Source organism: Geotrypetes seraphini, chromosome 11 (genome assembly GCF_902459505.1).
Source record: "Geotrypetes seraphini chromosome 11, aGeoSer1.1, whole genome shotgun sequence".
In the NCBI taxonomy this organism is placed as follows: Eukaryota; Metazoa; Chordata; class Amphibia; order Gymnophiona; family Dermophiidae; genus Geotrypetes; species Geotrypetes seraphini.
In genome coordinates, this window is record NC_047094.1 from 29,294,214 (window position 1) to 29,317,267 (window position 23,054).

At 39.1% G+C, this 23,054-nt stretch overlaps 1 protein-coding gene across 2 annotated transcripts in view; it reads left to right on the forward strand.

Annotated features, from left to right (window-relative positions):
• Positions 1-23,054, forward strand: part of SMG1 (SMG1 nonsense mediated mRNA decay associated PI3K related kinase) — a 257,696-nt gene that overhangs the window by 43,179 nt on the left and 191,463 nt on the right. For both annotated transcript variants that reach the window (XM_033962915.1, XM_033962916.1), the window contains 9 exons: positions 839-964; positions 1,061-1,133; positions 9,386-9,483; positions 10,137-10,310; positions 10,633-10,857; positions 13,609-13,710; positions 15,556-15,825; positions 17,958-18,088; positions 20,397-20,558. In XM_033962915.1, the coding sequence (XP_033818806.1) occupies positions 839-964; positions 1,061-1,133; positions 9,386-9,483; positions 10,137-10,310; positions 10,633-10,857; positions 13,609-13,710; positions 15,556-15,825; positions 17,958-18,088; positions 20,397-20,558 (1,361 nt within the window). The remainder of the gene's footprint in view (positions 1-838; positions 965-1,060; positions 1,134-9,385; positions 9,484-10,136; positions 10,311-10,632; positions 10,858-13,608; positions 13,711-15,555; positions 15,826-17,957; positions 18,089-20,396; positions 20,559-23,054) is intronic.

Here is a 23,054-nt window from a genome sequence, read left to right on the forward strand (position 1 = left end):
AGACAAAGCCTTGCTAGTAGTACCTTCCTTAAAAGTTTATATATTCTAAGAGAAATATAATCTTTTCAGTCACAGCTCCACAAATTTGGAATTCACTTCCACTCAATATAAGAGAAGAAAAATCACTTAGCAAGTTTAAAAGTCTCCTAAAAAGCTGGCTATTCAAGGACGCTTTCCAATAGATTTGTCATAGCCTATAATAGTTTCAGGAAGACAATCTAATAGAATCAAGCGGGTATTTGTTCCCAAACCTTTTGTGACTTAACCCTCCCCTTATTTTATCTTCACTTTTAATTTTTTTTTTTTTTTTAGAATTGTATTTATGCTAATTGTTGTTTAACCCCTTCCCTCCTTACATGTACTATTGTACTAGTAATGAATGTTATGTTTGTTGGTTTTTAATATTTTATATAATTTTGGAACTTGTGTAAATTGCATTGGATTTGGACTATGCGAGGTAATCAAAGAAACTAAATAAACTTGAAACTATGCATTTATGGGTTTGAGGCATGGGTACTATGAAAGAGAGACAATCAGTAATGTAATAACAACATGTTGTTTAAGGATATTTTACCCAGGAGAGAAAGGATAAGTCCTCCACACTGATAATTTCTGTGAAAATACTTTTAATTCAGCGTGAGAATGAAATATCGGTCCAGTGTGTACTGGATTTAATACCATTAAATGGCATTTTGTTCTAAATTTATTTTTGAAAAATGTTTTCTCCTATTTTGGGGGGGGGGGGAGTGGTTTCCAAAAAAGCATATAAAAATTATAAAAAGCATGAAAGTTTGTTTTTTGTTAAATTGATTTGTAATAATATTTTTGTTCTTTGTAGCTTGTAATGACCAGCCTGCAGTCCATTCTGGAGAATGTGGATACGCCTGAATTACTCTGCAAATGTGTGAAGTGCATTCTGCTGGTATCCCGTTGTTACCCACATATTTTTAGCACTAATTTCCGGGTAAGTTGGTATATGTCAGTTGTATGTCTTTGTAGTGTAAACAAAAATCATAGTTAAGAAGACAAACTTATTTTCTTATTCTATATTGCTTTCAAGGACACAGTTGATATACTGGTTGGGTGGCATATAGATCATACACAGAAGGTGTCTCTCACACAGCAGGTATCAGGTATGATTAATCTATATAACATATTTAAGATGATACCGGTCTCCTGTATTTAAAGCAGAATGCTAGTCTAGAAGTTAGAAGTTTCAAGTTTTATTATTTTTAATATACCGACCATCAACATGTATCTGGCCGGTTTACAAAGCTAAAAAGAAATAAAATAAAAAATAAAATAGTAATTGTATATATATGGGGGAGGAGTGAACAGTAAAGAGACGATAAACAAGAACTTACATGAATTTGAGGGTAATAAGGGAGAGGAAAGGTCGATAAATACATTGTTAAAAACAAAATTTAAAAGAAAGGGAAGAGGAGGAATATGACATCAGGGATAGGGTCGCTTCGTAAAAGCGGTTGAGAAGATTTTACTGGCTTTGGGAAAGGAGGTATTTAGATGTTAAGATATGCATCTTGAAATAAGAATGTTTTTAGTTTGGTCTTGAATTTAACGAGAAGATTTTCATGATGGAGTTGAGGTGGCATGGCATTCCATAAGGTTAGAGCAACTACAGAGAAGTTAGTTTTCCTAGTGTAGTAGAATTCTTTGATGGAAGGAACCGCCAGTAAGTTTTGATCTGCTGATCTTAGGGTCCGAGAAGAACAGAGAGAGGGATGATAAGTTTGTCGAGAAAAGATGGAAGACGTGAGAGTTTGATTTTGAAAACTAGCATTAAGGTTTTATAAGTGATACGGTGCATGATAAGTAACCAATGGGCTTCTTTCAAGAGAGGAGTGACATGATCATATTTCCCTACTTTATGTATAAGTTTGATTGCTGTATTTTGTCTGAGCTGCAAACGACAAACTGTAATTCTTTTTGTGGGAGTCCATTATATAGAGAGTTACAGTAGTCTAGATGGGAGATAACCAGTGAGTGGACGAGGGTTATGATTGCATTAGTTTCAAGGATTGTAGTTAGAGAATGGATGAGCCTAAGTTTGTAAAAACAGGTTTTTACTATGGAGCTTATCCGGTTGTGGAAAGTTAGATCTTTGTCTATAGTTATTCCGAGAAGTTTTATTTTTTGTTCAGTTTTTACTGAGCAGTATTTAATGAAGATTTCTCCGGTTATTGTTACATTGTTCCTGATTGGGAAGAGTATACCACAGGACTTATTGATGTTAAGGGAAAGTTTATTTGTTTGGAGCCAGTCACAGATGTTTATCAAGTTTTTTTATTAATTTCTTTTATTTCATTTGTTTTTGTATAATCAACAGGGTGAAGTAGTTGAATGTGTTCTGCGTATTTAAAAATTGTAAAACCGATGGATTGAGCCTAGGGTGAGAAGAGGAGAAATAAAGATATTAAATAGTAGTGTAGAGAGAATGGAACCTTGGGGGATGCCATAAGTTTGAAAAATAGGGGGTGAGGTTTTCTCTTTTGAGTGGACTTTAAAGTTTCGCTCATTAAAATAAGAGATAAACCATAAGAGAGCTGAACCTGTGATACCACAGTTCCTAAGGCGATCAATAAGAAGATAGTGATCAATAGTGTCGAAGGCAATGGACAAGTCAAGAGAAACAAGAAGAACAGATTTTTGGTGATCAAGAAAGTAGTGTATGGTAGTGATAAGACCAAGTAAGGATAATTCAGTGGAATAATTGGAACAGAAACCTGTTTGATGGGGGTGAAGCACGTTGGATTTATCAGTAAATTCTATGTACAATTTTTTCTGTAAGTTTGGAAATGAGCGGAAGGTTGCCAATGGGACGAAAGTTAGCCGGTGATGTATTATCTAGGTTTTGATTTTTCAGTTTTGGAAATACTAGAGCAGATTTCCAAGCTTTTGGGACAAGGTTGAAGGTTAAGTTTTTAGTTACCATTTCCAGTATAAATGGGCTGAAAATTGAAAATAATTTTTTGAGGATTATAGGAGGGATACTTTCTGTTGTGTTATTAGGGGCATTTATAGATTGAAAAACTTTGAGAAGGTCGAATAAAGATGGAAGTTTAAAGTTAGAGAATGAGCTGAAGGATAAGAGATTAGTCTGGTCAGTAGATTCTGGAAATTGTGTAGGTGTGGATTGTCCTAGGTTTGATCTGATATCTTTGATTTTCTTGTCGAAGTAGTTTGCAAGTTCTGATGCTGGTGGTTGTTTAAATAGAGGAGGGGGTTTCTTGTTTGAGTAAGGGGATAGTGATCGAACTATACTGAAGAGTGCTGAGGAATTGTGGGCTGTAGTTATGTATTTTGAATAGTACTCTTTTTTAGCTTGTTTAGCGGTTTTTTATTGAGTAGACATTTTTTTGTATTGAAGGAGGGAGTTGTTAGACCGTGTTTGTCGCCATTTATGTTTACTGGAGCGGAGTTGTCGGCGGAGAAGAATGAGATTTTCATTATACCATGGTTTCTTTTTGGGTTGTGATTTGGGTGTTTTTTTCTGGGGGGAGAGCTTAAAGGTCCATTAGAGATTGTGTTGTAGTTTTCCAGAGAGAAGATTGTTCTTCTATGGTAAGATTAGAGAAATCTTTTTCATATTTCTAATTATGGGATATGTTTTGTTTGGGGTTTTTTTAAAGGGGGGGGGTTATTGGACAGTACAGTAGTTCCACTTTGATGCTGGTATGATGCTGTTGAGTATAAAACAGTGCAAGAAGAAGTGGGAACGGACAATGAACATTCCACTGAAGATCACTGATGTAAAACCAACTTGTTTATTTCATAAAAGGACACAAGCTTTTCGGTGATTTTGGTTACTCTGGCATGTTAGTTGGACTGAGCTTTGTTTTATCCCAGACCTGTCATCTGTGAACATATATGCCACAGTGACCCCTGATGCAGGCGTTCCTCAGATGCCAAAACACAGTGCTGTGTCGGGTCCACAGCTTCTGATTGTGTCCTTTTATGAAATAAACAAGTTGGTTTTACATCAGTGATCTTCAATGGAGTGTTTATTGTCCGTTCCCACTTCCTTTTGTACTGTTTTATACCCGTGGGTTCTCTGTCCTGTTGGACTTTTTGGTGTTTATTTGCTGTTGAGTATAACCCATCTTAATTTAGCGTGTGCAATACAGTTATACACCTGCTGCTACATCCAGTAAAGCTGTCTGTTAGTATTCCCTCATTCTGGCCAGGCTTCCTCTTAATGCTGCCCATTATTGAATTGGAGCTAGTTTTGGAGATCCTGGCACCATTTAAAAACCACCCAAAGGTTTTTTTAATGTTAGTTTAATACTGTGTTTTGGCCAGGACAAGTAGAGCAAAAAAGGAAAATAACCAAACCCTAGGCATTAATTCAGCCTGCATTGGGAGTTGTGATCTTATGATAAATGTGAAACCATCCATTCTAGTGCAGTATGCACATCTTTCTTGTGCAGTAGGCATATCATTCTTGAACCTGTGGGTTGTGCCTCTCTGATAGCGAGATCTGGTGTAGAGAGCCTAATTTACATTCTTTCTGCTCTGCCTCCCCTCACTGAGCTTTCTTGTAACTCTCCAGTTTTTTTTCTACATTTGAGATAGTATCAGTCTGTTCTGCTTGTTTGTTTTTTTTCCTTTAATTTCAGGTTTGTTTGGTTTTTAATCTGGTTGTGAGGCTTTTCAGTGCTGCAGATGATTCCAGTTACGAGACATCTATGGCTGAAAGAGAACACAGACTCTGAGGGCAGTAGTCTGTAGCCAAGAGGCATTCTGCTTTGCAGGGTACCTGCTTGGCCAGCCTGATTTAACAAGAATCGCTCCAGTTTTTGTCCACAGAAAGCTTGAGCGCAGGTGGAGTGGCCCTGTGGCATTTTTTTTTTTTTACCACAATCAGGTGCTGATTGTGTTCATCCCTCCGACTTCACGTGCGAGTTCTGGTGGGAGTTTAAGGTCTGTCCTGCTGGTACTACTGAGGAGCAGTCTGAAGAAGCAAGCTATCTGATTTTCCAGGTTTGTCTGAGGCAGAAGTTCTCTGACTGCAGTTTCAGCCTAAGCAGCTCCAAGCACCTGCATGGCACAGTGAGTACTGGCTGTAACAGACCCTGGGGCTAGGGACAGGGTCCTCTACCTTTTAAATCCTGTTTCCAGAATTTTTTGACCCCTTATTTAGCTCCCATTGACCGTTTATGGCGCTAAAACCACTGCCACAGCAGCCATCTTGGATTTCCCAGTACTGGAATAAACACCTCAATTTAACTCAAACTCAGTTTAGATAAACTCAGACCAGGATATTCAGGATTCATGCCAGATCTGTGCTGGATGGCCGGCCGAGGACCGGCTGTGTCCCAAGTGCCATGTGGCACGTGAAGGAGTGGGGGTAAGGAGCTACTGGCTTATCCTAAATTCTCTCTGGTGGTATGGGGGTCCCAGATGACTCAAGTTTCAGGTCAATAAAATACTGGTTGGAACTGGGAAATGGTGTAAATGCGTCCCCAGCAAAGTGCAGCCACACATCTGCTATGAAACCCCAGGTACGCCAGCAAGAGCCATCCGGGTGTCCTGGTTCTGCTTTTGCTCCAGAATTTATAAGTATGATATATGAAGCATACTTAAATTACAGCAGTCACAGTATCTCCTTAAGGGTCGTTATGGTGTTAACGCCAGAGGTTCTCCCCCTAAGAGCACAGTTTCACCACAACGAGCCATGCACAAGATACGGGGGTATAGTCAGAAGAGGATTGGGATGAAGTGGAGTCTGTATCTATGCCTTTACTTTTCCAGTATGGGTACTCAGTACTGGAAGATTCTGCATCGTGCTTGGGAGGGCCAGGTCCTCCTGACCAGGTGGTAACCCAGGATCTTGGAGAGGACCCAATGGTGCGCAGGCTGTTTAAGCCCACAGTGCTTTTGGAGATTAATTCTTGGAGTGACTCAGTAATAAAGATAGTCTCCATAGAATAGGAGGGAGATTCTGTCTGCTTATTGGTAAGAGTGGGCGAGGATCTCTTCAGACTGCTAGGTATTGGATATTATTCAGGAGGGTTACAAGCTCAAATTCTTTTGTCCCCTTCCAGACCTCTGTGAATTCTCCAGTGAGAAAGCGGTCAGAGTCCAAGTGACAGTAAAGAGACTACTAGATCTAGCAGCCATAGAAGCTGTCCTGGACGCAGAGTCGGGGTTGGGCAGATACTCCTTATACTTTATTGTGCCCAAAAGAGACTTACAGAATCGGCCTCCAGTCCTCTATCTGAAGTCAGTCAGTGTTGCCCTCAAAATACCGTGCTTCCACTTGGAAACAGTGAGGTCGGTCATAGTCTCTGTGGCATCAGGGAAATTTCTTGCCTTGCTGGATTTGACAGGCCTATCTACATATCCTCATTTTTCTGGATCGCAGGAAGTTTTTGAGGTCCTACATTCTGGGTCAGCACTTCCAGTTCTCGGCCCATCTGTTTGGGCTGGTGTCATGCACTTTGACCGAGGTGATGGTCGTAGGAGTAGTGCACCTCCTCAAGGAGGGGATGCAAGGACATCCACACCTGGACGATTAGCTGATACGAGCTCTGTCTGAATCCAAAGGAAGGACAGCAAAGCAGTGTGTAGTCCAGTTTTTGCAGAACCTGAGCTGGGTCATAAACTTCCAAAAAGCCACCTGGAGCTAACACAGGACAACAGAGTGAAGCTCCTGCGTCAAATCGGGGAGTTTCGGGACAGGCCAGCACCGACAGCTTGGCCTTACTTGTAGGTGCTGGGGGGGGGGGGGGTCAATGATGACTACTAGTAGAGGTGGTCCCCTGGACGAGCACTGATTTACATCCTCTCCTGCACTCACTGGTCCCTGCAAATGGACAGAGGAAGTGGTCCATCAACTGGTTGGAGCTTAGAACTATCCATCTGGTTCTCAGAAGTTCACTGCAGGACAAGGCAGTACGAGTTTTCTTGGACAATGGTGGTAGTCTATGCCAATCGGCAAGGAGGCGTCAAGAGTGCTCCTCTACAGTTGAGGCCCAAATGCTTTTTCAGTGGGTGGAGATCCACCTATTGGCGTGCTCGACAACACATGTAGAAGGAGTGGACAGCGTGCAAGTGGATTTCCTCAGCCAACAGACTCTGGATCCTGGAGAATGGACTCTATCTCATGAAATGTTCGACAGCATTGCGAGTCGATGGAGCGCCCAAGGTTCGACCTGATTGCATCAGTGGCCAACAAGAAAAAGCCACAGTTTTTCAGTTGAATATATGAATATGTAAACCAGAAAGTGCTGTTCTGGATGCCCTGGTGCAGTCATGGCTGCAGGCAGGGCTCCTGTATGTGTTCCCTCCATGACCCGTGATAGGCAGAGTCCTGTGAAGAATGTCACATCTTGGGCTGGTAGTTCTCATTGCACCAGACTGGCTGAGGTGTCTGTGGAATGCAGATCTGGTCCATCTAAAGAGGGACCAGGGTTTCAGACTACCCTGTCACGTGGGATTACTCTCACAGGGCTCAATCACCCTGGTGGATCCGGAGTGCTTTGATCTTATGGCATGGCTCTTGAGTGCTCAGCTGTAGTGCACAAAGGCTATTGGCTGCTATACGAAGGCCTGGAAGTGCTTCCAGGGCTGGTGTGCATAGAAGAGCCATGGTACTGGTTTCGCTGGTCTTGGCTCTCCTTCAGTAAGGACTGGAGAAAGGCCTAGCAGTTAGCTCCCTCAGAGTACAGATAGCAGGTTTCTAGTGCTTTAGATCCTAGACGAATAAAATAGCATTGCCCTCTCACCCAGATGTATCTAGGTTTTTGTAGGAAGCATTATGTCTTCTTCCCCCCTGTACATCAACCTTTTCCAACGTGGAGTCTTAATCTCATTTGTGAGCTCTCACTAGAGCTCCGTATGAGCCTTTGGAGATGGCATCATTGATGGACCTGACAGTTAAAACAGTGTTTTTAGTGGCGATCACATCAGCACGTCAGGTGTCTGAACTTCAAGCTTTATCCTGTAGAGAACCTTTTCTTCAATTTTCAGAGATGAAAGTAGTGCTGTGTACTATCCCCTCTTTCTTGCTGAAAATAGTAGTTTCCACATCAATTAGGAAGTAACGGTTGCTGGCTTTCATGCCTTTGGTGTCCAAGAAGAGTGACAAAGCTATGAAATTGCTGGATGTTCGCAGAGTGTTGCTTTGTTATCAGGAAATGATGAATGGGTTTTGACTGTCAGATCATCTCTTTGTGTTAGTGGGTACCAACCACCGGGACTGGTCGGCTTCAAAATCAACCATTTCTAGATGGATTCATATGGCCATTTTTTCAGCTTATATCGGTATATCAACAACCTCCAGTACCCTTAAAGGCACATTCCTCTAGGAACATAGCTTCATCCTGGGCAGAGTCTAGAGCAGTTTCCTCTGAAAAAATTTGTAGAGTGGCCACATGGTCCTCCCTTCACATTTTCAGGTCCTCCCTTCACATTTTCACAAAGTTTTATAGGCTGATTGGCACTGCCAAATTGGATACTACGTTCAGATCTTCAGTACTTTCAGCAGGTGCATCAGTCCTGCCCTAGATTCTGGGGGACTGCTTTGACACGTACCACAGGTTCAAGAATGATGTGCCTATAGTACTAGAAGGGAAGATTAATAACTTACCTTGATAATCCTCTTTCTAGTAAATAGGGCACATTTTTCTTGAAGCCCACCCTGTCAGATGTTCATCAGCCTGCTTGCTGTTTCAGACATATCCTTATTACCAGATAATCTTGTTTCTTTCCTCTGTCCAGCAAAGTCAAGGATAGAGGAGACCATTTCTATTTTGAAGAGACCAGGAGGTATCTTTCAAACTCCATTAGTGCGGGTGGCACTCAGGTGGCTTGTTCGTTTCACCTTGTTATTTGTTTAAATGTTACATAATTATTTTATGTTAAATGTTGTGATAATGAGCAGAACAAACTTGTTTCTTGGGGAGTGTTCCCGTACCCTTCCCTGTTATATTTTCTTCTCTAGGGCTGATCATCTGCTTTGATATGAACTGAGGAGTTACAGGACAGCCTAGAGTGAGGGAAGGGGGAGCAGAAAAAATGTAAATGAGGCTCTCTACACCAGATCTCACGATCAGAGATACACAAACCATAGGTTCAAGAATGATGTACCTATTTACTAGAAAGATTATCAAGGTAAATACCTAATCTTCCCATACAAACTGAGAGCACATGATCCAGTACAAGCAAACAAAGCACAGACCTTTATGGCTGCAGTATCAGTAAATGCTGCTTCAATCTGATGGTTTAGCAGAGAAAACATTTAAAGTAAAATAACAATTGGTCAGTGTAATTAACATTATGAGTTTTAATTGCCATGAGAGATTATAGTGCTTTTATAAATATTTGTTTGATTTGTCAATCTGCCTTTGGTCTCACACTGCAGGATGGCTGCAGAGTTTGGAACCATTTTGGGTAGCAGACCTAGCTTTTTCCACTACCCTTTTGGGACAGTTTCTAGAAGACATGGAGGCCTATGCTGAGGTAAGCAATTGTGTTAGAATGTTTCTATGTAACTGATGACAAATGAATTTCTGTGGAACTCCACAATTAGGAATCCACCAAGCAGAAGACATCAAATGAGGCCAAATCAAATTGTGTAAGAATTGCTTGATCTCCTATACTTATCAGCGTTGCTGCTTTTTTCCCCAATAAGAAAATAATAGGTAAAGTTAAGGATTGAAAAAAAAGAATGTCATGTTACATATTCAAACTCATCCTGTGATATCATTTATTTGTTTTTTTTTGTTGTGATATGCTGTTCTTTTAAATCTGGCAGCATCACTACTAGGTTTGCGTGTTGCCATAGCTGTAGTGTATCCATTTAATATTGGCATTTTTTTGTTTTCTTTAGTTCTATTTACAGTTAAGTGCTAATTAGTACTAGTAATTAGTTCAATTTTATTTTATATAGAATTTCTTGAATATATTAAACTCCTGATCATTGTAGCAGTTTTATTCTTTTAAATATTTTAACATTATGTATGGTTCAGTCTGTCATAAATGGTCTTCTGTAGATTGAGCAATTGTGTCTTTAAAGAAACTAAAATCTAAATCTAGTAGCTTCTCTTTAAATTTTTTGATAAATGTTATGCTTCCTGTAGTGTTTTCTAAACATTTTTAATTTCCATGCATAGGACCTTGGCCATGTTGCTGCTGGAGAATCTGTTGATGAAGATATTCCTCCTCCATCTGTATCTTTGCCCAAACTGGCAGCACTTCTCAGGGTATTCAGTACTGTTGTAAGAAGTATTGGGGAGCGTTTTAGCCCAATAAGAGGACCACCAATAACTGAGGCATATGTAACTGATGTAAGGAGCACATCTTCTTTTCTTTTCTTTTTTTTTCCAAATTAAGTCATATTTACTTTTATCAAAATGATATAAAGAATTTTGGCATCAACAGTCTGTCTTTGTATGTTGGTTACCATAATGAGAATCAAGCCTGAATTCTATGAATTTTGGACAGGCCATAAATCTGCATTCTTCTTCTTGTTAAAAGTTAAAGAGCTTACAATTTATTTTTATTGAACTTAAGCCAGGTTGCATATGTAATGTACAGAAATTTCTTGTATGCATTTGCCTCCATACTGTATGAAACTAAATGACTTTTGCTTTTCCTTGCTTCCCTTAGGTACTTTATCGAGTAATGAGATGTGTGACTGCAGCAAACCAAGTATTTTTTTCTGAGGCTGTTCTGACTGCTGCAAATGAGTGTGTCGGTGTTTTGCTTGGCAGTTTAGATCCTAGCATGACCATACACTGTGACATGGTCATCACATATGGCTTAGATCAACTGGAGAGTTGTCAAACTTATGGTACAGACTACATCATCTCAGTCTTACATTTACTGACATTGGTACGTGTTTGCATACCAAGAGAACTGCATAATCTCATTTATAACTTGTTGAGTATTAATTTTTGAACTGCAATTCATCTAAACCTTGCTTTCTACTAAATTTGACTTATTTGAATACATTTATTTTCTTCTCCATTCACACACATTCAGGAATTTCAACTTTGGTAGAATGAAAGTGGACACTAATGAATTAAAAATCACTTGGTTGACTTTTCTACCATTTTAAACCCTTTTTTAGACTTGTCTATAGGTTGCCTTGCTGCTTGAAATTGAGTAATAACTTTGTATTCAAGTTAGTGATGTGCATGACCCTTAGGTAGAGTTCTTATGATGTCGCCAAAATCAGAATTTGGGTAGAGAAAGTTCAGTGATCTTGGTGATATCAGTTCAAGCTAAGGACAAGAAACCAAAAACTCTTGCCTATGCTTTTCACCGTTCTGCTTAATTTTACATTTTGCTAAAAACCAATTTTTCCAGACCAACTAAGAGGTCATTTCTGATGTAACCCCTCCCCCTGTAATTACTAAGAAATTGAATTCTATCCGTGAGATATAAAAAGCTGACTATGATAACATGAGGAGAATGGTAAAAAAAGAAACTTAGAGGAGCAGCTGCAAATGTAAAAAATTTACATCTGGTATGGATGTTATTCAAAAATACCATCTTGGAAGCCCAGACTAGATATTTTCTATGTGTTAAAAAAGGAGGAAGGAAGACCAAATGGCAGCTGACATGGTTAATGAATGAGGTGAAGGAAGCTATTAGAGCTAAAAGAAAGTGGAATAAAGATCTGACCGAAAATAATTATAAACAGCACAAGGAATGGCAAGTCAAATGCAAGGCGCTATTAAGGAAGGCAAAGAGAAACCTTGAAAAGAAGATTGCGGTTGGCCAGCTAGTTACTCCAAGGGTACGGCAACCAAGTTACATGGAAAGTCACAAAATATCTAAGAAGAGCACCCAAAGAATGCATGACCCTCTCTAGCCTCAGCTAAAGTCATTGTTGTGACTTCATAATAAGAAAGAGACCAGGCCAGTTGGATTCATGGGAGAATAGCAAAGCAGAAACAGTTGCTATCCAAAAGTAATATCAATGCTTGTCTCATACTTGCAAAAACACACCTGGATGATCTTTCAAGTCTTTCGGAAAAATGTTGTATGGACAGGGAGGTCAAAAGCGGAACTCTTTGGACAACACGGGTCCCATAATATCTGGCATAAAGCAATAAACAAGGCAGCTGGCTAACAAAATCTAACACGGAAATAAAGAAAAAAGCCTTTCTTTATTCACTATGCTTGCTCCAGGTTGTTAAAAATAGATGCCCGACATACCGATGTTTTGCCTAGGGCTTTTTCAGGAGCATCAAAGTAACAATTAGTACTAAAATCCCTTCCCAACTGGTAAAATCAGCATCTCCAACCCGAGCTGCAGTGTTTTTAACAGCCTGGAGCAATTGTAATGAATAGAGGTTTTATTCTTTTCATTAACTTACTGTTTTCTTCTGATTTGGCATAAAGCAAATATAGCATTCCACAGTTGGAACATCATACTAACAGTCAAACATGATATGGGGATGCTTTGCTGCCTGAGGACTTGGAAAACTTGCCATTATTGAAGTAACCTTGAATTTCTGCACTGTACCAGAAAATTCTTAAGGATCCAGTCATTTGTTAGTGAGTTGAAGCTGAAGTGTAACTAGGTTATGCAATTCCTTTTATCAATCTTATTTAATTCTACAATATGATCTTTTTGTTGACTAACGATTTTGAAACTTGGTTTCTTGTTCAAATGTTCTTGACAATCAGGTTCAGCTGTTTATTTCAGCCCAGCGGGTGGAGAGAGAAGTTGCAGTGGACATCTAACTATTTTATATGTCATCTCTTGGCCTCTAATCTCCAGCATTGCTTGGTAGATACTATAGGAGGGTTTTTTAAGGCAGTATATATTTGTGTCTTCCTGCATTCAGTAATATCCATGGCTTTCTATCGGCACACACTGTATGTGATCAGGTCAACTCTTTTTGAGTTTTAAGGTTAATAAAACCTTATTATAAAGGTTGTCTTGCTCCTTGCCAGAATTTGAGGAGTGTATCTCTCCACTCCTTCCATTTAATATTGTGTCGCTGTTGTTTCTACCTCTTTCTGGATATGATGCAGGAGAGTGTGGTGTAGTGGTTAGAGCTATAGCCTCAGGACCCTGTGGTTGTGGGTTCAAACCCCAAGCTGCTCCCTGTGACCCTGGGCAAGTCACTTAATCCTCCACTTTCCAGGTACATTGGATAGATTGTTAGCCCACCAGGATAGATAGGGAAAATGCTTGAAGTACCTGTATGTAAACTGCTTTGAAAAGGCAGCATACAAGTCCCAACCCCTTTCCCTCTTCTTAAGGCACATCAGTTTGCTGATCTGTGTAAACAGAACTGAATAAATGTGAACCAGTATTTTTTTTAAAGACTTGGAATAACATCTTTCTCCTAAAGTAGGTGGAATGATTTAAATATTAGGTAGTAGCTATTTCTTTAATATGGTTACCCCTTCTGAAACATTAAAGGACAGGAATGAGATATTATCATTATTTGTTGTTGTTTTTTTTAATGAGGTCTCTATAAATCATCTAGCAGTAGTTCAAGGTCAGAGCTTCAGCAATAAGCTTTCACCCCTTTTATAATGGAGAATAGCTAGTGACACTGAAGATAAACATTTATCTTGTTTGTAATTAATACTTTTTATTTGTCGTCGTCCCCCCCTCAGATTGTTGAACAAATAAATACAAAACTGCCATCAACCTTTGTGGAGAAACTTTTTATACCAGAATCCAAACTCCTTGCACTGCGTTACCATAAGGAAAAAGAGGTGAGACATCAATAGTTTTGAAATTAGAAGTGACAAGTGTATTTCGGGTATGTAAAAAAGTAAATTTTTGCATTAAGGATACGAGTTGACTGAGAGAGGGCTAATTGTCTCTACCATAACTATTGGTATGTAAGAATTTAAAGAAATGTAGTAGCACTATATGGGGCACGTTAGTATAATAATCTTTACTTCTGCTTCCTTAGGAGCAATGTGAAATATCGTTTAATTCTAACCTTGTCTCTTAGTAAATGTTTGTCCACTTAACACAGAGATGGACAACAAAGAAAGAAACAAAAACTTAAGAAATTAAACACAAGAAAAAAGCAGAAAAAAAGATCAAATCTCAGACCTTAACTCAAATCACCCTAAACATAATAAATACCTTCAAGCACATCATGAACAACTAAACATTCTTGTCCTTAGGAAAATCTTTGAACTGTAAAACTTCCAAACCAAACAAACCCATATCTAGATTCTGGAAAGATTGCCATACACAAATAAATTAAAGAAAGAAGCTACCAAGCCAAAATTAAATTTCTTAGCTATAGAAATTCTTTCCTTCAAGTTTATAGTAGCTCATACATATATTAGTTTTTTTCCACAAAATGGCAAATCCTTTTTAAAATAAAAATTGAGCACATTAATCTTACTTGATATACCCCCTCCCCCCACTTGCTTTTACTAAACCACAATAGCGGTTATTAGCGCAGGGAGCTGCCCTGAATGTTCTTCGCTTCTCCCGATAGTCATAGTGTTCCTATGAACGTCAGGAGTATTGCAGAGCATTCAACGTGGTTCCCTGCGCTAATAACCACTACCACGGTTTAGTAAAAGGGGTTTTAGTAAGGAAGGTGACAAGCAGAGTGACTCTATATAAAATAGGAAGATTCTAAAAAAATAAATCATCTATTGTGTCAGGTGTTACTAACTGCCCTTCCTCTGTCATATTCCTCACAAGAATTCTTGCAGGTAAATAGACCTTGAAAATACTAATTGACTTACCTTTGGGAAGTTCTAAATCTCAGGAAATTTCTTTAAATAGTTTTAAGAGAGACAGACTCCAGATTTCTGGAAAATTAAGAAACCTAAAGCTTCTAGCTCTCAATAAATTATCCATATTAGAAGATGAAGCACTGGACTGTTTTATTATATTGGTTACTCCAGTCACCTGATGTAAACCAGCTTGGGACACTAATTCAGAACAACTCTCCTCTGGTTGACTACTAGCTGAGCCAGCCCAGAGCAAAGAAATCCTATCTGGAAGACCCTTGCTCAGACTAGCACAGATCCCCACCTTCCTGCTAATCCTACTTACCTTATATATATATATATATATTTATATATATATAATTTTTTTTTTAATTTATTTATTTATTTTGCTGCAGCTTCTGGGAAGGAAAATTCACAAGAATTGTGCAAGAGAAATCTTGAACTAAATGAGCTCTCTGACATGGTCCTAAACACTGGAGATTGTGTTTATGGCGTTTATTAATATTAAGTTAATTCTACTTATTCTAAAGTATTTAAAGTACTGAATTATTTATAAATATTTATAATATGAAGATTAAAGTTATGTGATGGGAAGTATAAACTAAAAGTATGTGTACTTTGGACCTATGACAATAAGGCACGTAAAGCTAAACCGCTATGAGATTTATTGAGCGGTGAGTGGTGTTGCTGAGGTTCCAAAGATAATATAGAAAGTATTGATTGGAACATTCAAAAGATTTGGTATACCTGTACTCCTTATATGGAACACTTGAAGTGTTAAATGATAATTGAGTTGGATTTATTAATATTAACCTTGGTGCTGTCAGTAATTTTTTCCCTCTCTTCCTGATTCAGGTGGTTTCAGCATCTCACGGGGTTTATCAAGCGGTACTGAGCCTTAAGAATATCCCTGTATTGGAGACTGCTTACAAGCTGATTTTGGGAGAAATGACTTGTGCATTAAACAGTCTCTTGCACTACCTGCAACTTTCTGAAGCCTGCTCTGAAATCCAGCATGATGCGTTCAAGAATCATGTGTTTAGTGTTGATAATGCAAAATTTATTGTGATATTTGACCTTAGTGTTTTGACAACAATTGGAAATGCTAAAAACTCATTGATAGGCGTAAGTTACTTACTAATCTTTATATGCCTAGATAGGGTTATTTGTACTTATTGAAACTAAACTTGTTCTTTGAGTCACTTTTTGCCATCCTTCTGGGGTTATATCTATATGGTCAGGTTTTTAGGGTTACTATGACTACTAATATGCATGAGAATTTGTTTAGGTTGAAAATCAAGTGCATGTAAATCTCTCATCCTTTCTTCCATCAGACCAGTTCACAAAATGTGGATTATACTTGTGTCTGCCAGTAGATAGGGCAGGCTTCATATTTCTCTAGTCTGTCTCTATGTTAACCACCATGTAGATACAGCTCTCCAGTATTGCCGGTCTCCATCAGATGACAGACATCCCTTTCAGAGTTTTCTGGGCTGGCATGTTGCTCCTAGGCATAACTGGAGATTTGGTATCTGGTAGAATGATGTAAGCGGAAAGGAACCAAGTCTGAGCATGAACCTCCACACATGAGGGGATACTTAATAGTGGCCATCTTTGTCACTGTAAATTTACCATTTAGAAAGGGGGGTGACTCCCGTATCTTTCCGCTCCCAATAATCTTTTTGATAAAACCTTACTTTTTAGTGGGAGACTTAATAAAAATGTTGCCATTCCATACTTCTGTTCAATCCAGTAGGGATCAAGGTGTTAAGCTTGTAAATCCATTTCAGTAGATACCTGGTTCAAAGGGAGCAGAAATGGTCTCTGAATGCTGGGAAGAGGATTTGTTGGGTTAGCTGTGATATAGAGATAGTGGGGAGCTATGCCTGCATGGTGCATCTCCATTTGCTGACAGTCAAGCATAATAACCTTCATGTTCTGGACTGCTCATAATTGGACTCGCTTAAATTATTAGGTAAAACCAAATTTTCCATGCATATTCATTGTGGAAATCCTGAAAACATGAATAGCTAGGTATATCTCCTTTTGTAGGGGGATTAGGAAATACTGGTATAAGTTAAACACAGTAGAGAGAATATATATAGCTTTTGTAATGCAGGCCATTTTCTCAGTGCTAAGCAGATTGGCCACATGAATTGTGTTGCATGCCTATATTTTAAATACCCTGATGCTGAATGTTTGGTCATATAAATTTTAGAAAACTGAAGTTTGTAAATCTTAGCACAAAAAAATGCAGAAATAATAGATTTATAAAGTGGTCACCTGTTTCACAAGAGCTCTAAGCACAAAACAAGCCAAGAACTTCAATTCTCCACTCGAAAAAGGAGAAACCACGAAGACAAACCTCCTGCACTCACAGGTGCAGGAAAGAGTGGAGTATATGAACTGGATGTTCCCAGGTTTATTATAAACATCAAAATATAAAATTCTTAAATGGTGTCAAATAGTCTCTGATTAAGGCTAGTCCATAAGGCAAAACTCCTATATTTACCAAAGCTGGTCTTGAGGCGCAATGTGGATGAATTGCACAAATTGAAATCATCTAATAGTCCCTGGTTGGTGCTAATCAGCTAGGCGATGTCACTGTATTTACAAAATGATCTTAAGATACAGAAGTCCAAATGCTGGAGTGCTATGTAGCAATAATGTAGAACTAAAAAGTGGTCCGTGTTTCGGCATATGAGAATACCTTCATCAGGGGTCCATGGCTGGAAAATTATGTACCTGAAAACTACACAACACGTAGTAGATGTAAAAGTTACAAAAAATACTAGCATGGGCCTGTGATGCAGTAGAATGATGCATGCAGGATACTTCTTCAAATTATCCCTAGTTTTCTGAAAACAATTAGCAACCTAAACAGATTTATAGCAGGATTGTTGCAGTTGTCCGGATCTCGCCGTGTCTGGGTAGGTAGAACCAATGTTTCAGCCATCATGCTGTGATTTTCTTCAGAGTGTGTTGTGAGATCTTCAGTTTGTCTTTATATATAGTGGGTCCTCCTATCCAAGTGCAGCGAGAACCAGACAACTGCAATAATCACGATGGCCAGCCGCAGAAACCTAAGAGAACAGATTTATAACAACTCTGTGAGCCATTTTTTTAAAACCAGAGCAAAAATGTAACTTCTTTTTTTTTTTCTTGGAAAGGTGTAGTTAAACACAGCATATGTTTTCATATTACTTTGGCAGATTGCATTTCTGCAAACACTGATTCTGTGGGTTTTTCTTTCTTAGATGTGGGCACTCTCTCCTACTGTGTTTGCATTACTGAGCAAGAACCTGATGGTAGTACACAGTGATATAGCAGTTCACTATCCTGCTGTCCAGTACACTGTACTCTACACATTGTATTCACACTGTACCAGGTATGATGAGTACAAACTGATAGATTTAAAGATTCTTTTTTTCCTAGCATGCAAGTTCCTTTTCTTCTGTTCAGTGAACATGAACCTTACAGACCAAAGTTTGAATCGTTAAAAAGATAGAACTTGGACAGTGTTACTTCATTATGTTACAGCTTTGTTTTTTCAGGGCCTACCTTAAGAGTTAGAGCGTTATTCATTCTGCATGCAGGATCAGGGGCTAGTTACACCCTGAACGTTTTGCTTTGTGGCACCTTCCCCCTTCCAGCCCACATCTGCCCTTTCAACAGTGGCAAGAGACAGCTAGCACTGACGTAGGTTTAAAAAAAGAGAACAGGAGGTACCTGTTCTTGCATTTAAACCTGCAGCTGTTCCAGTGCCCCTGCAGAGAATAGAAGACAGCAGTGAGAGCAAAACACGCTCTCATTAATGTGAAGGCTTTTGGTGCCCTTGAACTTTGGTATGCTGAGCAACGACTCATCCTGCTCCTGCCTTAAGCAAGGCCCTGTTTATTCTTCATATCTTCATACTCTTAATAGGTCTACCAATTTGTTTCACTTTGATATTTATTGTATTAAACTTATATATTTAATAAACCACTTAATCATATTCTTATTGAATATGTCTTATCAAATTTAAGTAGTAAATGTAATTTTCTGAGGACAAGCAAGCATAATATTCTCACATGTGTATGACATCATCCAAAGAACCAGGTACAGACACTGCCACATGCAGTCACTTTAAATTTTTAAGCAGTGGCCGTAACTACATGTATGCCGGTGCCTTCCTACCTGATGTTGGCTCGTAGGACCATCAGTTCTTAGTTTTCTGCAGAGCTGAGAAGCTGTGTCTTCAGTTTCTTCTCAGCGCATTAAACTTGGAAATCTTTTTGTTCCTTCCCATTTTAATTTCATTGTTTTCTTCATAATTCTTCATTTTTCTTGTTTTTAGTCCTTCCCTCAAAATTGGTTAAATTTTCTTCCTGCTTGAGTTTTTGGCCTTCAAGCCACATCAAGCCCTTTTTCTCCTTCTGAGAGTGTCAACAATTTGAGCTCCCTGGGCCATCAAGCATTTTGACTTCACAATGGCTGTTTTTTCCTCTATGTCAAAGAGTGTGCTGAGTGGCTCGATGTGATCAGACCATTTCAGGCTCTGATTGGTGTGCTCCCTGTCTAGGTTCTGACCATCACTCTCCTCATTTGGTAAATACTGTCATTTAAATTTCCTTTCACTGCTCCATTCAAAGGAACAATATAAATTCAACTTATCAGATAAGTCCAACTTATCTGAGTCCAAAAGAGGTTATTCACTGCCCAACAGAGCTCCGTTTCGCTGTCTTCTTCAGGAGCAGGAACTCATTAATCCTTTAGAGTACAATGGCAGATTAAAGTCCAAAAATCGGCAAATGTACAACCTGCCAAAAACCAGATGCATAGTGGAGGGAGAAATTAAGATGTAAAACTCTTCACTTGGTTTTTGGTAGGTTGTACATTTGCCGATTTTTGGACTTTAATCTGCCATTGTACTCTAAAGAATTATTGAGTTCCTGCTCCTGAAGAAGATGGGCTGTGGTTGCCTCAGTGGCTCATTTTCACTCTGCATCTGTTGAAGAAATCTGCAAAGCAGCTACTTGGTCCTTGATCCATACATTTTACTTCTCATTACTGTTTATAACACAACTCCAGAAGAGATAGTTTGGGCAAACAGTTCTGCAGAATCTGTTCTTTACTTAAAGCCAACTTTCCCTCCAACCCTGTAGGGTTTTGCCAGTTTCCTGTGTATTCAGTGTTAAACCTCTTCCAGTGACATGATCCTGGCAGCTTGGGAGTCCCACATGTAAGACTATTATGCCTGCTTATCCTCGGAGAAAGCAAAGATACTTACCTGTAGCAGATGTTCTCTGAGGACAGCAGGCATTTATTCTTACAACCTGCCCACCTCCCCTAATTGGCTCCGTAGATTTGTTACTGAGCTAATGGTTCCATGAGCCACTGCTTAAATATTTAAAGCGACCGTGCACTTGGCAGTGTCCGTACTGGGTTCCATGGATGATGTTGTCCGTGTGAGAATATATGCCTGCTGTCCTTAGAACATCTGCTAAAGGTAAGTATCTTTGCTATCCAAGTAGTCAAGTATCCAGAGTTGGTGTACATTTTAAGTTGCTACTGACCTGCTAAGAATGTGAATTAACTACCTGAAGTAATCTTTGTTAGCCCCTTCTATCTATCTTTTTATTCTGTTGATAAAATCTGAATTGGAGATGTGTGTTATGGTATTTTGTGATAAACTTAAATATTTTCTTTCTTCCCAGGCATGATCATTTCATATCTAGCAGTCTCAGTTCCTCATCTCCTTCCTTGTTTGATGGTGCTGTGATTAGTACTGTGACTACAGCTACCAAGAAACACTTTTCAATCATTTTAAACCTTCTGGGGACATTGCTTAAGAAGGATAATCTGAATCAGGATGCCAGGTACACTGACTTGAGGGGGGGAGACAGGGCTACTAGGCTAGCATTTTTTTTCTACTGTATTTATGAAACAGATGTTTAATCAATATTGTGCATCAGAGTGAGAGGAACTTGTGGTACACAATGCAGCACACAAGAGATCCCTTGTTCTGTACTAGCAGACAGCCAGAAGTTGTGATGTGAGGGAAAATTATGGCTTTTGTGATTAGACACAACAGATTGATGAAAGGAGGTAGTTGACAAGCCAAGTCTCGGTACAAACAAGGGCAAACCTACTGGCCAGTCAAGTGGAGATGAACATGTTGCTGCACCAGAGAACCAAGAGGTCTATGCTGTCTTATAAGCATAAGTTGTAAAAATATGGTAATAAAGTGGGGAAAATGCTGTTGGGGGAGAGAGTGACATAGCATCCTTGAGAGAGTCGGAGGTCAGGTTCATAACAGGCAGAAGCAAATTGCTTTGACCTTTTGGCATTTTATGAGAATTCTATAATATAGAGGTGGGTAGCAGCAGTTAGAGATTGGTGAATACCCAGAAGGGATGGAGATGCCATAACTTAGTGACACAGCAAGAAATCTTGAATGACCATGTTATAGAAGAGAGGATCTCTATAGTTATTCAATCAGTCAAGTTTTCAAGATAGCCACATACAATAGAGGCAGTACATGCAAATTTATCTTATGTATATTCATTGTGGATGTCTTGAAAACCAGACTAACTTGGTGTATCCTGAGGACTAGGTTGAGTACCCCTATTCCAAGGACTCCTACTGGTTCCAAGCCCTCTTTTGGAAACCCCTTTGGTCTAGTCACTTGCCAGTCCCATTCACTTTTCACATCTGAGGTACTGGTAATGACAGGGTTCTTTTATCTTCTTTTTGAACACATTGGACTGGGAACAGCAATCACTCAGAGCTCTGATCATTGCCCTACCCCCTCAGGTGAACCTAAGAAGTCAGTAAATGGAGCCTTGATTTAGTCTCTTGATCTACACAGCTCATCATTGTACACAGATAGACATGCTGGCCCTGGATTTTACAAAGATTTTTCCTGGAAATATTACCCTTGTGACTTTGAAATATACAGTATACCAATATATCTTCCTTATGCCCAGGGATCTTTCACTAATGTTTAAGACAGTTGTCCTTTGATATAGTTCTCTCTCTCCCCCACGCTCGTATAGCTTTGAAAGGATACGGGTAGCACCCCAATAAATAAATAAAGGAATGAATAATTTAAAAAGGGGTGGCAGTCTCTTCATCTGTCCCTCTTTTAGTTCTTCCAAGGCCAAAACCAAGAACGTATTCCTATCTCGTCAAGGAAATTTTCAGTCAAGGAAGCTTTTTGCTTAAATGGGGCAGAATCTCCCCTTGGGCAACGATACATGCTACCTACCAAAGAAGAAGCTCTAAAATTAAGTCTTCCTTAACCCTAACATAAGATCATAAGAGTTGCCAAACTGAAACAGACTGAAGGTCCATCATGCCCAATATCCTGTTTCCGACAGTGCCAACTCAGTTCACAATTACTTGGCGTGATCCCAACGAGTGAGTAACATAGTAGATGACGGCAGATAAAGACCCAAATGGTCCATCTAGTCTGCCCAACCTGATTCAGTCTAAAAATTTGTTGATTTTTTTTCTTCTTCTTATCTATTTCTGGGCAAGAATCCAAAGCTCTGCCTGGTACTGTTCTTAGGTTCCCAACTACTGAAGTCTACACTCTCCCAGCCATTAAAGCCCTCCCCAGCCCATTCTCCACCAAATGGCCATATACAGACACAGACTGTGCAAGTCTGTGCAGTACTGGCATCTCTCGGGAGCGCATTCCAGGCATCCACCACCCTCTCTGTAAAGAAGAATTTCCTTACATTGCTCTTGAGTCAACCACCTGTGCTTTATGTTGCTTATCCTAGGAATAAGTGGTAGATTTCCCCAAGTTGTGGCTTATGGACCTTTGTTTTAGGAAATTATCCAGACCTTTTTTAAACCCTGCTAAGTTAACTGCTTTCACCACATATAATAGCATAGAAAAAAGAGCTCCACAATGGACCCTTCTTGTACCAGTAAAGTTGGGATAAGGGGCATCTTCTTCCAATAGCAGGATACCGTATAACAAGGTGGATATTTATTTATTTACTTATTACACACGCACTGTATGAGAAAACATAGCATGGTAAACATAGTATTACAAGCGTCTCTCTCTTTCTCCTTCCCCCCCCCCTACTGCCATACATATATTTTTTTACTTTGACTTATGGGCAAACAGAATTTCATAGTTTGTGAGAGAAATATGCAGCAGTTATTATATGTGATCTGTAATCTTAACCTATAGGATTAATGAATTTAGGTTTTTGAATAAATGTGTTGTATTCTGTAGGCTGCAAAAATTAGGCTTCTTGATTTCTTTTTCTTTTTTTTTTTTTTCCAAATCTTTATTCATTTTAACATATACATCAAGTGTCCAATAAATATAGCTCATAATATTACATTATCACTTG